Below are 17,104 nucleotides of genomic sequence, written 5' to 3'. Positions count from 1 at the left end.
ACATATTTAGTTATTAATAACTATCAAGTTATAAAAATAAAGTAAGTATTGTAACCGCAGAAAAAAAATTTTAGTTTAAAATATTTTTAGTGTGAAGGCAATTATTTCTTTGTTTTTTTATTGTCTATATTATACAAGTCATACTATAAAAAATCAGTTTATAATGTTAGAAAACCATTTATTCTACACTTTACTGAAAATTTTTGTTGTATTCGCCGTATGCGCCTATCAAGTGGAGGGAAATAATCAGAAGACGACTGATCAGTGTGCCAATTTCAATGAAAAAGTATTTATTCATATTTTTATAAGAAATGGGCGAGGGGGACGAACCGGGGTACTCAAGGGAATACTAAGTTTCCGTGCACGGAGAAAAAAAAACAGTAATATTTCCTATGTTGGCATAGTAACTATTCCTATGTGCACATAGGAATTTTTCCTAGGTAAACATAGGGAAATTCCCTATAAAAATATAGGAAAAAGTACTATGTGACATAAAAACTTTTCCTATAATACATAGGAAAAGTTCCTATGTTGACATAGGAATAATTCCTATGTTACATAGCATTTTTTCCTATGGTAACATAGTAAAATTCCCTATGTTACCACAGTAATTTTCCCTTTGTAGCATAGGAATTATTCCTATGTTTCACATTGGAAAAATTCCTATGCGAACATAGGAAATTTTACTATGTTACCATAGGAAAAAATACTATGTACCATAGGAATTATTCCTATGTTAACATAGGAAAAATTCTTGTGTTACAAAAATCATAAAAGGATGAGATTTGTTTTTCTTATATGTAAAAAAAGTTTGGGGGCCCATTTTGCCCAGATGCAGATCTGGTGAAAAATCGTGTACCCGGAGAAAAATCATCAGGCTTGATCATGCGTCATTCATGCATGATCGTCCCGTAATCCAGGCATGACTTTGTACGATTCATGCAAGGGCATGCATGATCATGCAAAGCCGAGATCAATAATGCATGGTCATGCGCGACAAGGTGGGAATAGTCATGCATGATTCAAGCATCATCGTTCAAAGTCATGCCTAAACTATGCACAGTCATACCTGAATCATTTATGAATCATGCACGACCGTGCATTATTCATGCACGACCATGCATGATCAGGTCTGATAATTTTTTCCCGGGAACACACTACGGAGAAAAGTAAGAAATCTCAATCCACGTAATTACCACCCTCGCTTTCGGCTCAGGTAGGGAATTCTACACATCGGTTGGAAGGTCCTACTTTGCTCTTTAGGTGTGTAATATACTAATTAATACCTAATCTTTATAAACTTTGTTAAATGTATTCAGTGTGATCCTCGGCAACCAGAATCATGCTGTGGTGATAATTTATTATGTAAACCGATGGTGTATTCAATAAATGATTTCGTTTGCAAAGAAAGAGGTAACTAACGAATTATTACTAACATTAAGCTAAACACGTGGATTGTTGGAATAGAGGGTGGGAAAAAAGAGTAAACTATATCTTTATTCCCTTCCCTAGACTACTAATCCGTTGCAATAACTTGACTTTAATGACACAGTATAATTTCATTTAACATTTAACAATATTAGGAAATTCCTGTGCCAGTGATGAAGATTGCAATTATATATTGCATGCAAAATGTTCCAAAGATAAACTTTGTACCTGCATAGCAAATAATATCCGTATAAATAAAACCTACTGTGCACCAGCATTAGGATCATATTGTTGGAACAGCGACAAATGTGCAACTGATCATGCTTCTTGTATTGATAATGAATGTCAATGCAATGAAAATTATCTGCAAAACTCCAGTGATCAGTGCTTACCGAGTAACTTATTAAGTTTTCATGCCCAGGGATTAAAATGATGGCTTGAAATCTACCAATTTTTATTATGCTGTCGATCAAACTTGAAACAGGAAGTAAAGCATCAAATAAATGATTCTGCTCGCCGAGAAAATTATTATGCTGCAACAATAACTTTCATAAGTATAATAATTGTGTTGTGGCATAACTTTTTGGATGCTTTAATTCCTGTTTCAAGCTTGGTTGACAGCATAATAAGAATTGGTACGTTTCGCGCCAACGTTTTTCTCCGCGCCCTGGTGGTTTCAAATTATGGTAAATCACAGTATTTTACGGTAATTTACGGTATTTTGAAGAACTACGGTATTTTGCGGTAAACGTATGGTATTTTATGGCAAAAAATTATTTATGGCTGTAGTTGAGGTTACTACAAGATGGCGTAAAGAAATGCCAACTTAAACTTGGAATCATCTGAACCACCATATGGTAACGTCAGTACTATTTATGTAGTATTCTTTATTAGATATTGGAGTACTCGCTACTACAAATCTTTTACTACAATAGTGTGGTTAGAAGAACCACAATTTTCTGCGCGCTGTAAATTACCATCATATATTACTGTAAATTGCCATAAAATGTCGTGCATTGCCATAAGATGCAACGAATTTGCCGTGGAAATGCCTTGATTTACAGTAAATTACCATAATTTGAATCCGCCAAGGTAATATAAATATTTTTACTAATTTTATCTCTTGGTGTTATTGCAGAGCTATTAGGTTCATTCTGCGAAATTGATTTCCATTGTGAAAAATGGAAATTTTCCTTCTGTTCTATAACTAAAACTTGTACCTGCTTAATAAATACGTTGACGATTAACGAAACATCATGTTTACCAATTTTAAATGTATTCTGTCAAACAAATGACGATTGCAAAGTTGAAAACTCCGTATGTATTGATCACACGTGCAAATGCCAACAAATGTTCATAACTCATACGAATACCGAATGCGTAAGACGTAAGTTCTGATTTATTGCATCTTTCTTACTCGATAAATGAAAGTCGTATAATCAATCAATGATATAAGCAACTGACATATATACTTTTTTATAACTCAGCATACTTGGGAATGAAATGTAAGAGATTTTCTGATTGTGCTCACTTCTTAGACCATTCAGAATGCTCTGAAAACAAAGAATGTACATGTAGTAGTGGTCATTATGCAATCAACAATGAGACATGTGCACCAGCATTAAGCGTACAATGCCGTAATAATGAAACGTGCGCACAAGAAAACTCTGTTTGTGTCCATAATAAATGTCAATGCAAACTTGATTATGTCAATAGAAAATCGGAATGTGTTCCATGTATATACACTCATTTTTTACTGTTTTTTTTCTTGATACATTTTGAGAATAATTCCTATTGAATTCATATTTTCGTTTATGGTTGCAGTATTATTAGGAATGCATTGTAAAACGGAAACAGATTGTCAAGAAATAATATTTTCGACGTGTTCAGATGATAAAATGTGCGTTTGTAAATCAAATTACACTAAAGTCGGTTTTTCAACTTGCTCACCACTTATAGGTGGTGATTGTAAAAAAAATAACGATTGTGTCGCTAAAAATTCTTATTGTCTATTTAACAAATGTAGATGTATGGAAAACTATTTCGCTCATTCTAACGATCTGTGTACACCATGTGAGTGCAGTTATTGTATTAAAAAATAAATTCCCTCATGCACTTTTTTATAAATCGTCTTTTCGTTTGAAGTTTCACTAGATCGACCATGCCAAACAAGCGAAGAGTGTAATAGTATTTTGAACTCATTTTGTTCAAGAGACAAAATGTGTTTTTGTACATCAGATTATATTGCAATAAATGGCACGAAATGTGTAGAACCTCTAAATCAATTTTGTACAAAGAATAAACCATGTGTGACTAAAAATTCCATTTGTATTAATAATGAATGTCAATGCGGACCTCATTTCGTTAAACATTTAAATGCTGAATGTATACCAAGTGAGTATTTAATTATTGAAAAAATGAAGACAATTTGTTATAATAATCACGACTAGATGACACATCTTTAGGAATTAAATGGCGTTTTCATTTTGAGCATTTGTTACATGAATTATTGTAGACAACTAATGACATCAAGTATAATACTCTCATTCGATTGGTGACACTAGCTGGCGCCCACGTTCCAAAGCCCTGAACTCGAGTATTATACTTGTTAACACTAGTTATCTAAGATACTTTTATGATAAGGAATGGTAATGGTAGACTACTTATATTTTTATAGTGCAATATGATAACTTGTGTGACGAAGATTTCAACTGTTCGGGCATAGGACGTAAATGTTCTGATAATGGGAGATGTATTTGTGGAAACAATTATATTGCACTAAGTAGCACAACGTGTGCATCACTTTTGAATGGTTATTGTTTAAGCAATAAAGATTGCTATGTCAAATACTCAGTTTGTGTCTCAAACAAATGTCAATGTCCTTCTGATTACATGCCTCATTCTAATTATGAATGCGAACCAAGTAAGTATAATTAGTTATTTTTATTTGTTACCACTCACATTGAAAAATGTGGTATTGACATGAATTTACAACGATTTAGTCGTGTTACTTAATGGTAAATATTGAATCACTTTCTGATTATCGACAATGTAGTAATAAATTATTCATAATGTTTAACTTTGTAAATCTTAATTTATACTGTATTCAGTTATGCTGGGAAAATTTTGTTTGACTGACAAGGATTGTCAAAAGATTAATAATGCAAGATGCTCATTCGAAAATGTATGTGTTTGTTATATGAATTATTTTGCATTTGATAAATTTCTTTGTGTACCGACTTTAAATGGATTATGTTCAGATGATCAGGATTGCTATTTTGATTCATTTTACTGTTCTGATAATCAATGTCAATGTAAAACTAATTACACAGCAGTATCTGTTGATCGATGTGTTGAAAGTAAGTACAATTTCATCAACACCAATTTGGAAACTTATCAAGTTTATTAGGGAATTAGGGTATTATATTTATTTATCCATTAATTGGTCATTACAGCTCACTTGCTTAGTTCTTGTATTGATGTTTCGGAATGCAGCGATTCATGGCATTCTACTTGTTTACCAGAAGGAAAATGTGTGTGTGCGTTGAATAATATAGCACTCAGACCATCAACATGCCTACCAATTTTGAACGGATATTGTTGGAAAGATAATCAATGCATGGCCGAGAACTCTGTTTGCATTGATTTCAGATGTCAATGTAAACCAAATTTCATTTCTGTCGCTAATAATTTATGCATATCAATTAACTGAAATGAAATATGAATGATGATGGACCTTAAGTACTTTTCTTTGTGAAGTAAGGGTGTTATGATCGCTGCAAAATACTATTGCCATCAATAATAATTACCAACGCGTAATAATATTAATTTTTTTCTTTATTCTGAGCTGTAATTTTTAGTACTGCTGAAAATGTCAATTATTTCATTATATTTTTTTTACTCGATGGATTATATAAGTATGCATAATAGCTTTCCCACCCTTTGCTCGATTAAATTACAATCAATATCATTAAATTTTTCAACATAATCATTTCATCAGCATTTCAGTTATTTCTCTAAAGTTTGAAAATAAAAACTTTTTTAGTCCATTTTTTCAAGTCTCTCAATAGTCTTATGCAGTTCACTGAATTTCATATATATATATATATATATGTCTAAGGACACGTTTTAATTGAGATTGAACTGCAGAAATGTAAAATTGTAAGCCTGGTAGCTGGTTAATAAAAAATCGCAACCAATCGATTAAAGATGAAATAAAAATATTCTTAAGGATTTCGAGAAAGGCTTTTCTATTGTATATTTTTTTCATGATTATTATGATACCCCATGAAACAAAAGTCTTTTCTAAAAAAGGTCAGACAGTGAACTTTCGAATTTGAAATAATTCTGAGCTTTTAATTGATCTTTTTTAGTACTTCCAAAAAAACTCGAGTTAAGTAATTTTCAGTCTCAAGACCTCGTTCTTCCCGGGTCGAAATATTTTATCTGATTTTAGTCTAATTGCACTGCATTTGGACTAATTGGTCTGATACAAACTCTTATTTTTCCTCTCGTGTATTTTATAAGTAAAGAAATATAATGTAATTCATGGAGTAAGATATTGATACAGAGAAAGAGAGAGAGAGAGAGAGAGAGAGAGAGAGAGAGAGAGAGAGAGAGAGAGAGAGAGAGAGACTAGCAGTAGATAACAGGATCTACTTTATTATCCAATATCGCCTGAGGATAATAATTCTGAGTTCGCAGCACGATTGAAAGATCGTTTAAATTAATTTTGTTTGCCTTTGGTAGTTATTAAATTGTTATCTGAATATTTAACATTGTTGATAGATTATGTTGGATACCTAAACTTGTTTTCTCGTTCAAAGTGAGCAATTAACTATTTTTTAGACCGCGTGTATTTTAAAACAAATTTTTGCCGAAGAATTTAGTGCTGCACAGAAACACGAATTTCTAGGCGCGAAAATTTTTACCCCCACCCCTTCATATATATTTATCTAATCACTTGAGCTATTCATTTACATACCAACAATAAAAAAAAATTGTTAGTTATTACATGTAATGTCACAATAAATAACACTTGCTATAGATATCGAAAGTATACTATCTCTATCAGCTACACGGAGAGAAAATTATGGTAACAATTACAATATATTATGGGAATGGTTCCCATACTGCACGGTAACCGGGTTTTTTTAAATGTTGATTATAGGAACGGCACCTATATATATTATGGTAATCATTCCTATAATTATGGGTATAATTCCCATGTGGTATCGGTATAGTTCCTATGGAATCATGGTAATCGTTACCATAATATTATGGTAATGGTTACCATAATATTATGATCATGGTTACCATAATATTATGGTAATAATTCCCATACATTATGGTAATCATTACCATAATAATACGGTAACCAATACCATAATATTATGGTAATGGTTACCATTATATTATGGTAACCATTACGATAATATTATGGTAAAGATAACCATAATATTATGGTAAAGATAACCATAATATTATGGTAATGGTTACCATGATATTATAGTAACGATTACCATAATAATACGGTAACCAATACCATAATATTATGGTAAAGATAACCATAATATTATGGTAATGGTTACCATGATATTATAATAACCATTACCATAATATTATGGTAACCATAACCATAATATTATGGTAACGATTACCATAATATTTAGAAATTATAATAAATTTTTCTTCTTACAAAAAAAAAATTATTATAATTTCTAAATATTATGGGAATTATCACCATGATATTATGGTAACCATTCCCATACTATTATGGTAAATTTTCCCATAATATTATGGTAACTATTTCCATAATGATATGGTAATCTTTACCATAATATTATGGTAATCGTTACCATAATATTATGGTAATCGTTACCATAATATTATGGTAATCGTTCCCATAATATTATGGTAACCATTACCATAATATCATGGTAATAATTTCCATACAGTATGGGAATGATTACTATAATATTATGGTAACCATTACCATAGTATGATGGTTATGTTTACAATAATATTATAGGAATATTTACCATAATATATAGGGCTTATTCCCATATAAACTTAGGAACCGTTACAATATGGTTATAGGATTGGTTCCTCTTTACTTGTGGGAACTATTCCTATGAGTATGGTAATCATTACCATGATTCTTTCACATGCGATATGGGAACTGTTACCATAATGATAGGAATTGTTCCCATACTTATAGAAACTTTCCCAGAAAGTATGGGTCTATATCCCATAATCCCAAGTAATCATTACCATAACGGTATGGGATGATATTTCATAAACGTACTAGGAACAGTTACCATAATTTTCTTTCCGTGTACTACGTTTATTTGATACCGTGTTTAATGTTATTGTATTTAATTAAGAATAAGTTTATATCTTGAATTAAAAGTATTGTCTAGTGTTGAAAAACAATCTCAGTATATGGTCTTTTATCGTCAGGTGTTGGTTAAAACTCACAATCAACGATATTTAATATTCAAGTACTAATATTTACTTTTTTTCTGCAGCTGCTTCCAAGGGGATTCTTTTCGTCATAAAACCTGCGCTTACTATTTCATTATATAGTAAATGCATCCCCGGATCGAAAAATCTGATTGAATTCGATTGAAACTTTATTGGTCGGATTTACTGAAAATTTTCGTCAATTTGTGATCAAAATGTCTATAATTGTATACTAGGGTGCTTTATTTGAGACGAATATTTTTTTTTAGCGGATACAAAAAAATTTTGTTATTTATGTTGAGACAGAAATTCCCTGATAATTTAAAAAATTTTAATATTTTTATAGGGCCCCTCCCGCATAAGTTTCCGTATATAATTTACGAAATTCAGATATCCATTAAATAGTCATTAGTATATTCTGGAGTACTTAAATTGTGATTTAATACTGTAATTTTTACACAGTTAGTCACGCATCCTGATATCTATATATTTATATTGCCCTACATATTTTTTATTGTGAAATTCCGATCATGCTAATGAAGATAATTTTTTTTATCAATATATACTTTTTTAATAAGTGATTAATCTAATGGAAGAAGAAAGGGGGGGGGGGGCGGAGCACTTAACTTAACAGTGTTTTTAGAGATTCAAATATGTTAAATATTTTTTTCTTCAATGGTTTTCAAAGTGAATAAAAAAAAATTTTAACTGCGGTGAAAAAAAAATTTATATTTTTTGCGGGTAAAATGGAGTAAGGTAAATGTCCCAATACCGGAACGACGAAGGGTATATTACTGATTTTTATCGTTTTAAAAATATTCGAATAAATTATAAACCAAAATAATTTATTACATCATAGAATAGACATTTACCAATTCAAAAATAATCAAATTAGTTCATTTTTCTTAAATTTAATATAAAAAAAAATTTTTTTTATGACACCCAAAAGACTCAATACCGGAACGCTGAAATAGCCTTGTCCCAATACGGGAATTCGGTTGTCCTAATACCGGAACAGTAAATAAAATAAGTTATTTTCTGCATTTATTCATAGTGAAAATATTAATAATTATTAAATAATATTAATGTAAAACGAGTATGAATGTAGCAGACATCAGAGAACTTTAAAATTATAAATAAATAAGATAAATAATTAAAAAAATAATATTTACAAAAAAAGCACTATTAATTTCAAAATTTTTTGAATTCGCATTTTTTTTAATTTTATATTATTAATTATTTACTCGATTTATTAATAATTTTAAATTTGTCTGATGTGTGCTATATCACACCCATAATGTAAAATGTATTTAAAATTTAAAAATGATTGAATATTCAATGAAAATAAATATTTTGAACTAAAGAATAGAAACAAAATAAATCATTTGAGGTTATACTAGAAAAATAATTTAAAAAAAAAACTAAAAACAAAAATTTATTTTTTATGATTTAAATTAGAGTTTATCTATATTTGATGTATTTTTTATAACAATCATACATACTGCATTAAATATTAGGGCTCCAGTAATAATTAATATTGTACTTGATTTAGCCAGTCAATAAAACTCACCGTTAATCAGGGTTGAGTTTAGGGTTGGTTTAGGGTTAAACACGGGTTGTAAAAATGAGAAAATTCGTAATAGTGTAAGATCGTAACTTACCAAGGTAGTATTGTACCTCTGAAAATCCCTCAATATTCTTTGAACTAGAATTTTATAAATTTTTTATTTTGAGTTTTCAATTTTAAAAAATTTAACTTTCAAATTTTTTTAATTTAAAAAAAAAAAATTCACAATTTCCCGCCATTGAAAATTTTCATTCTTTCCATGCTTTTTTAAATTTCCCGCCAATATTTAAATAAAAATTTGTTTTACTAACTTATTTTCCCCCTGTTTTCAAATCAGCCTCCCTTGAATGGTCAAATAATAAAAAAAAATTAATTAATTGTTTTATAATCATAATATATATTTTTTGATAAATAATAGTTTATTATACTTCAAAATCGAAAATGTCCTTAATTTATCAACCCAAAAAAACAAATCTTGAAACATCTTATTTCGTTATTATTTATTAGAAGAGCATTCTATATAATTCCAAAACGCAACTACTGGCGCCATCTACCATCGCAACCTACAACTACTTGCTCTAACTTACCCATATTCTGGAAGTGATGTCTGTAACCTAGTAAACAAAACATTGCTCAATAACCACGTGCGTGAAAGAAAAAGTAAAACTAATTTAATAAACAACTAAATGACTAATTAATTAAAAAATAAAAAGTGAAAATAAATAAAATGGTGATTAGTGATAATGACAAACTAACAGAGTTGAACACAACTTTAAATGAGTCAATGGTTTTTTTGAACGTCCACGAATCATCAAAACCTAAAAGCCGTAAGTCAATAACTATTAATACATCAATAACAAGCCCGTCAAAACGTTTTGTACCAGAATTAGGAGTAATATCTTCTGAACATAAAAGTATATTGAAAAATTCTAAAAATATAAGGATGGATAAATTTGAAATGGATTTAAATGAATCCAATGGTCATGTAAATTCCTCTCGTGGTTTTAACTCACTTGAAGCGGGAAATTCAAAAGAACCTTATAGATCACTTGAAGAATTCGTTAATGAGGAAAAATTAATTTTAAATCGTTCAGAAGCTTCTTTTACTTTGGGTGACATTAATGAGGATGACGAATTATTTTTAATTGATATTCCGCGTCATTTAAATCCTCATGATTTAGTTGGAGTTAACATTGATTTTGATAGTAATAAAAAAAAGTTTAAAATAAGTAATGAGAAATACTGCTGGGTTCCTTGTCAAGATGGCGAAAGTATGACTTGTGTAATGGCGACTGGTAAAGAAAGAAAACCTTTTCGAGCTGTTAACGTTAAATCTTCCGGTAAAATTGTTATCAATAGGCATAAAACTAGTGATAAGTGTAAAAATGAAAGCAAGAAGACTTTTGATGATGATGAACAACAAGTTGATTTTCCGGAGGATTTGAAATTTAAAAATCCGCTTTTTCAAGATAAGGTTCAAACAATACATAAGATGAAGAAGGTCGAGGTTAAGCAAGAAATCGAAGACACGGATGAAGATTAATGTTTTAGTAATTAATTTTTTATTATGTTAATTGTAAACGTGTTTTATATGCTTGTAATAAAGAAAATATGATTCGTGTAAAAAAGTTTTTTTTTATGGTAATTTGTTGAGGTTAGGGCGCGGTAAATTTTCCGTAGCGAATTGTTTGGGGAGTTTATTAAACAAGGGGTTATTGGCAATTTTATTTTTCGTGGGGAAGATTTTTTTCGGGGTGACAAAAAATATTAGAGGGTAAAAAATAGGGATTTATTTTTAGAAGGTTTAAATTTTAATAAGTTTGTAGATATTAAGTTTTAAGATCCAATTTCCATGGATTTAAGGTTAGCTTTAAGTTCAATAATTTAATTAATTATAATTTATTTTTGAAGAAAAAAAAAATAGTCAAGGTAAGTATTAGCAATATAATTATTATTAAGAATTTTTTTTTTTAGACTATTATTGTGGGTTAGAGGTACGATTTTTGGCGAATTTCGGATACTAGATAAATTTTGATTGAATAATTTGTATAGAATAATTAATGTTTAAATTCTTTAATGTTTTCGAAGATACTTCTGTCACACAATTATGATAGAAGTCTTATATTAGTAGATTTTATAAAAATCTGACTGTTGTATTTGTCCTCATGACGCAATTTTACAAAAATGATTTTGACATTTTCTATCTATTTGACTCAAGTAGGTTCTAAAAAATACTATTGGTGAAAAATTATATATATATATATATATATATATATATATATATATATATATATATATATATATATATATTAGAGTGTTTCAAAAAATCGACTTTTTTTTTCTTGAAGAACATTGAAAAATCGACAGAGTATCTCTAGACAAAGACCCTGTTAAAATATGAGACCTTAATATTAAAATTTAAAGGTGGCGATCCACGATTTTCTATTTTCCATTTAAATATCATGGGAAAAAAAAATTTTTAAGTTTGGAATTTTATACCTAGGCGATGGCTCCTTGAATAGATAAGTTCAGGACATATTTTTATCGAGAATTAAACGCTCTACAAAAAAAGTTTTTTATCATTTTTTGATAAATCCATCCGTTCAAAAGTTATCCGAGCTCGAAGTCAAGTTAGAGCAAATTTCGAGATCATTCTACTTTTCCGGCGAAACTATTGGACTTATCATAAAATGTCATAAAATCTTTTTTGTAGACAATTTTATTTTCTACAAATTAGTATTAATTAATTTTTTTCGAATTCTGCATTGTTTTCTAGTTATTTCCATTTTAATGCCAAGCTCCTAAAAAAATAGTGTTCTGATCGATTTTAAGAACCTGGCATTAAAATCGAAATAACTAGAAAACAATGCAGAATTCGAAAAAAATTAATTAATACTAATTTGTAGAAAATAAAATTCTCTACAAAAAAGATTCTATGACATTTTTTGATAAGTCTGATAGTTTTGCTGAAAAAGTAAGAAGATCTGGAAATTTATTATAGATTTGAATTTCATCTCTAATAACTTTTGAATGGATGGATTTATTAAAAAATAATAAGAGACTTTTTTTGTAGAGTTTTTGACTTCCTACAAACATAAATCCCGAGCTCATCTGTACAATGAGCCATTGCCAAGGTATAAAATTCCAAGCTTAAAATTTTTTTTTCCATGTTATTTAAATGTAAAATAAAAAATTACGATTCGCGACCTCTAAATGTCAATATTAAGAGCTCATATTTTCCCAAAAACTTTATTTTGACACCCTCTGACAGAATTCCACGGTTATTCGAAAAAAAACCTTAGTCGATTTTTTGGACACACCTTATTGAACATAACCTCATTCATATCGTCAAGTTCACTCCAGTTCTTCAAACGGTTTGGGATAGGTACAAATTTTTCAAGTCATATCCGTCTAAATGGTGCAGAAATGAAGATATTAAGAAAAGTTTACTATATAGTGTCCAATCTGCGAAACCCAAATTATAGAGTTAGCTGTGATTCTAAAAATATTATTTTTACTGCAGTCGATAACCACAAGTTAAATTATTCAGCACCATATTTGCTGATTTTTTCTGCAGTAGCTATCGCAATATCCCGTAACGATTTAATAAAAAATTTATCATCATTCCTTTTTGCCACCCCTTGCACCCCCTTATCTCTAAAACTTGTTTTTCTCATGCGTCACCATAGATTCATCATCAAACCACCTAAATATTTAGATATCAACAATACGGACAATCTCAGAGATCTGAAAACGAATTTCATCAAAAACTGTATCACCATTACAATCAGCTGATAACTTTCTCACATCATGTTTAATCTCATGGGCGTGATACAGACCCTAAATAATAGACATCCATTGAGTTTTCAAGTAAAAATGAAGATAGAAAGCATGAAATAGTTAATAAATCATACAAATGTCTATTAAATAAAACAAGTACCGATATTGAGTTTGAAAAAGTTACTTTACTTTACCCCGGACAATATCTTATCAAACATAGACTATTATAAATAAAATGACACCCCAACATACACTGTAATATATAATATAAGTAAATGTCCCCTTACCTCAAAATAGTAGCAGGGATTGGACAATTTGTGATGCAGTTTAGGTCGACGTGACTCATCAGGTCATGAACCTGTCCCTCGTATCAAAGCAAAGAAGGACGAAATGTCGAGGAGTAAAAATATTTTATTCCGGTGGTTAAATATTCTGTGATACCCTTGCATAGTCATACATCAAGAGAGCTTCCCAGTACTTATGAAGATCCCCTAATGCGTTGGTTTAATGTATATCCGTTAGGAGTCGGGTAGAGGGTGTAGCTAGGGTATGAAATTACAGGCACTTGGACAGGGATTTTTGGGGGCATAAATGGTTAGAAGGGTAGAGTGGTTACTTGGACTTGTAGTTTGAGCGAGGGTTGAGATTCAAGGGTACTAGGTAGGTGATTGGCAAAGTCATAAAAGACAAAGGGATTCATAACTCAAATGGTTTTGACGGACGAATTTGTTGATTTGTTTCCTTTAATTTCCTTGGTTCTGGTTCATTTTATGGGAATCGGGTATCAGGTCTTTTTTGTACAGAATTCATTTGGCTGTCCATTAATGTATTTTTTTGTGAGCAAATATTAATTGGAGGTTTTCAAATTTTTATTATGAATTTAAGTACAGTACTACCTTAGTAAGTTACGACCTTACACTATTACGAATTTTCTCATTTTTACAACCCGTGCTTAACCCTAAACCACCAAAAAAAATTTTCGAACTACCTGAGACCCTCATATTACATTTCAGTCTCATAGTGTGTGTGTGAGAGTATGTTTATTGTATTTTATAAAGTAGCTGATCATTTCATGAGATTTTGAGGGGTAATGTGGACATGCAAAAATTGTAAAAAATATACAATCGATAAATTTTGAGTTAATTTAGTTTATTAGACTTTAAGATAACCCATCCAGCCGTTACTTAAGTTTTAACTTAATATCAGATTTAATATTAATCATAAAACAAATGAATATTTAAAATTTCTAATATTATTTACTTAATCATTATTTTTTTTCTAATAAAACAATTGTTAAAAATTTATTTATTTAAGAAAAAATTTATTTGACTCATTATTGCAAGTAAAATTAAATAATAATTATTTATATTGATTTCGAGAAATGAAAAATTAAATGTTACTGATAAATTTTTTTGCCTGGATTTACAGACACTAACGATCCCTCACACCTACATACCCTTTCTAGCTCCAGATCAATCGAGACTAATACTTTTATTGCCCCTTAAACTATTACGACGGTCCCAAATCGTCGTAACTTACTGAGGTAGTACTGTAATCTAATTTTCGGAAAAGTACACTCATGACATAAATTAAAGGAACAGAAAAATTTTAGAAATTTTTTACTGATTTTCGTAAGGTTGTAACTTTGTGGAAAATAATAATTTCGAAAAATAAAAAAAGCATTTTGTAGCTTGAAATCTCTAGTTTCGACGCATTTTCATCAAATTTTTCTTAAACCTTCAGCCATTGCGTAAACATAAGAAATACCGCGAGACAAAAATTTTTCAGTTAGCAAATTTAATCAGCTTTGATTTGCATTTTTTTGAGATTCGTACAATAACTTGTTGAGATATCAGGCTTCAAACGAAAAATGTCCTTTTGGGTTTAATCATCGATATTTCATTTACCAATGAACGCACAGTAAATTGAAGGGCAGCATTAAAAACTTGAATAAATTCTCTACAAGACCCTCTCATCATTTTTAAAAAAAAATTTTTTTGTATTTTTAACATCCATTATAACTGAGTACGAAAAATGACTTTTTTTGGATTTTTAGTAAATCAACCGCTACTCTGCAAATATCGATAAAAATAATAATGTTGCCAGGAAATTTTTAGCTTAATGTACCCAGAATAACCCTACAAATTTTTAAACTGATCCATCGAGCCATTTTTCGGGGTGGATCGATCAAAGTTTTGCAAAACAATTAAAGGAACAAAACTTGTTCCTTTAATTGTGTAATCATAAGCAAAATGAAAAAATATTTTTTTTCGACTTTTCTCAAATTTTTGCATTCGTTATAAATTAATGTATAAAACGGACATATAATTTTTGATACAATATCACATGTATATACTTACACATATTATAAATGATATGGATTATTATAATATTAAACGTATAAATTATTATATATGATTATCATATACACAGAAAAAAAGGTTGACTTGGCCCAAGATAATTTTCGCCTTCATTTTTTTATTCTTGGGCTGAGTAATTGGGTTTTTTTAATCCGAGAACATTTTCTTCGACTAATATTAAAAAAATATTGTATCAAGAATAATTAAATTTTAATTCAAGTTAAATAATCTTGGTTTAAGAATATTTATTTCAAGTCAAATATATTTTGTTTCTAACCAAGTAAAACAAACTATCAAAACAAAATACTTTTCTGTCTTGGTTGGTGAGTATAGTAAGTTGTCACAATATATATCAACATCTCAAACCAAGAACTTTTTTTGCGTGACAGAAGAACATTTACTCTCAGTTTGAGAAAACTACATTATCGACTCAAGACAACGGTCTATCGTAATGAGAAAATTTTAATTTTGATTTAAATAAATTATAATCTTAGCTTAATAAAATAACTTTTTTCGAATCATGCAAATATTTACTTAACGGAAGACATAAAATTCTCCCATTGATGATTTTTTTTCTTGACTTAAACAAATTCTAGTCTCGATTCAAAAAAATAAATGACTCTACTTAAAAAAATATATCGACCTATATTTTTCAGTGAATCTAACCTAATCTAAATATTAAATATTGTCAAGCAGGAAAGTGTATGCGTATATTTAGAACACGGCAATACAGCAGTAGAGAGGATAAGGAATAAACTCTCTCGATTAAATGGCTTATGAACAAATTGAGAAAAATAAATTGTTTGCTTATGGTAGGATTCGAACCGAGACCGATTCGGCATCACGCGAGAGCTTTACCAGTTATGCTACCCGACCATTTCCTGAACATTCGTTCACTTTACCCATATCTAGTTAACATACTGTACAATGTAGAGTCTAAACTACTGCCACTTTAGTATAGTACAGTTAGCTTTCCCAATAAAATTTTTGCGTTGAGCCATGAGCGCAGTTGCTGTTGGTTCAAACGTCTACGCTTACTTGCCGCAACACAACAAATACTTAAGCCAAGATATTTCTTACCATTGAATCGAGTACTTTTAATTCTTGACTCGAGTCACAAATCATCTCGATTCAAAATAAATTATTCTTCAAGAAAGAATATTTTACTTTTCGGACAATTGATTATATATTGGGGCAAAATATTTATTTTTCTCACTTTAAGAAAATATTTTTTACTTCAAGAAACATATATTATATTGGTTGAATAAAAAAAAATCTTATGCCAAGATTACTAAATTTAAGAAAATTTTGCTCTTGAACCAAGAAAATTTTCGTTTTCATTCAAAATTGCAAAAAATATTCTTACGGCAAGAAAAAATTTCTTACGCCAAGATATCCTTTTTTTCTGTGTATTAATCAATATTTATAATTTTGCCGCCACATATGTTCAGTTATTCACCATTTTTTTTATATATTATCGACAGAATACGGTTTTTCCATACGG

General features: G+C 29.6%; 2 protein-coding genes across 2 annotated transcripts; both read left to right on the top strand.

Annotated features, from left to right (window-relative positions):
- The first annotated feature begins 1,340 nt into the window (after positions 1–1,340).
- On the top strand, positions 1,341–5,330 carry LOC103570371 (neurogenic locus Notch protein-like). Its single transcript, XM_008548083.1, has 9 exons — positions 1,341–1,413; positions 1,584–1,823; positions 2,567–2,815; positions 2,916–3,164; positions 3,253–3,501; positions 3,574–3,822; positions 4,106–4,351; positions 4,539–4,787; positions 4,884–5,330. Exons 1-9 carry the CDS (start codon positions 1,374–1,376, stop codon positions 5,138–5,140), a joined length of 2,028 nt encoding a protein of 675 aa, XP_008546305.1. The 5' UTR covers positions 1,341–1,373; the 3' UTR covers positions 5,141–5,330.
- Positions 5,331–10,001: 4,671 nt separating this feature from the next.
- On the top strand, positions 10,002–11,082 carry LOC103570378 (uncharacterized). The gene has a single exon (XM_014442241.2). It carries the CDS (start codon positions 10,188–10,190, stop codon positions 11,001–11,003), a length of 816 nt encoding a protein of 271 aa, XP_014297727.1. The 5' UTR covers positions 10,002–10,187; the 3' UTR covers positions 11,004–11,082.
- The last annotated feature ends 6,022 nt before the right edge of the window (positions 11,083–17,104 follow it).

This window comes from Microplitis demolitor, chromosome 9 (assembly GCF_026212275.2).
Source record: "Microplitis demolitor isolate Queensland-Clemson2020A chromosome 9, iyMicDemo2.1a, whole genome shotgun sequence".
Classification (NCBI taxonomy): domain Eukaryota; kingdom Metazoa; phylum Arthropoda; class Insecta; order Hymenoptera; family Braconidae; genus Microplitis; species Microplitis demolitor.
Note: the sequence above shows the minus strand (reverse complement) of the source record. Positions and strands in the feature narration are given on the sequence as shown.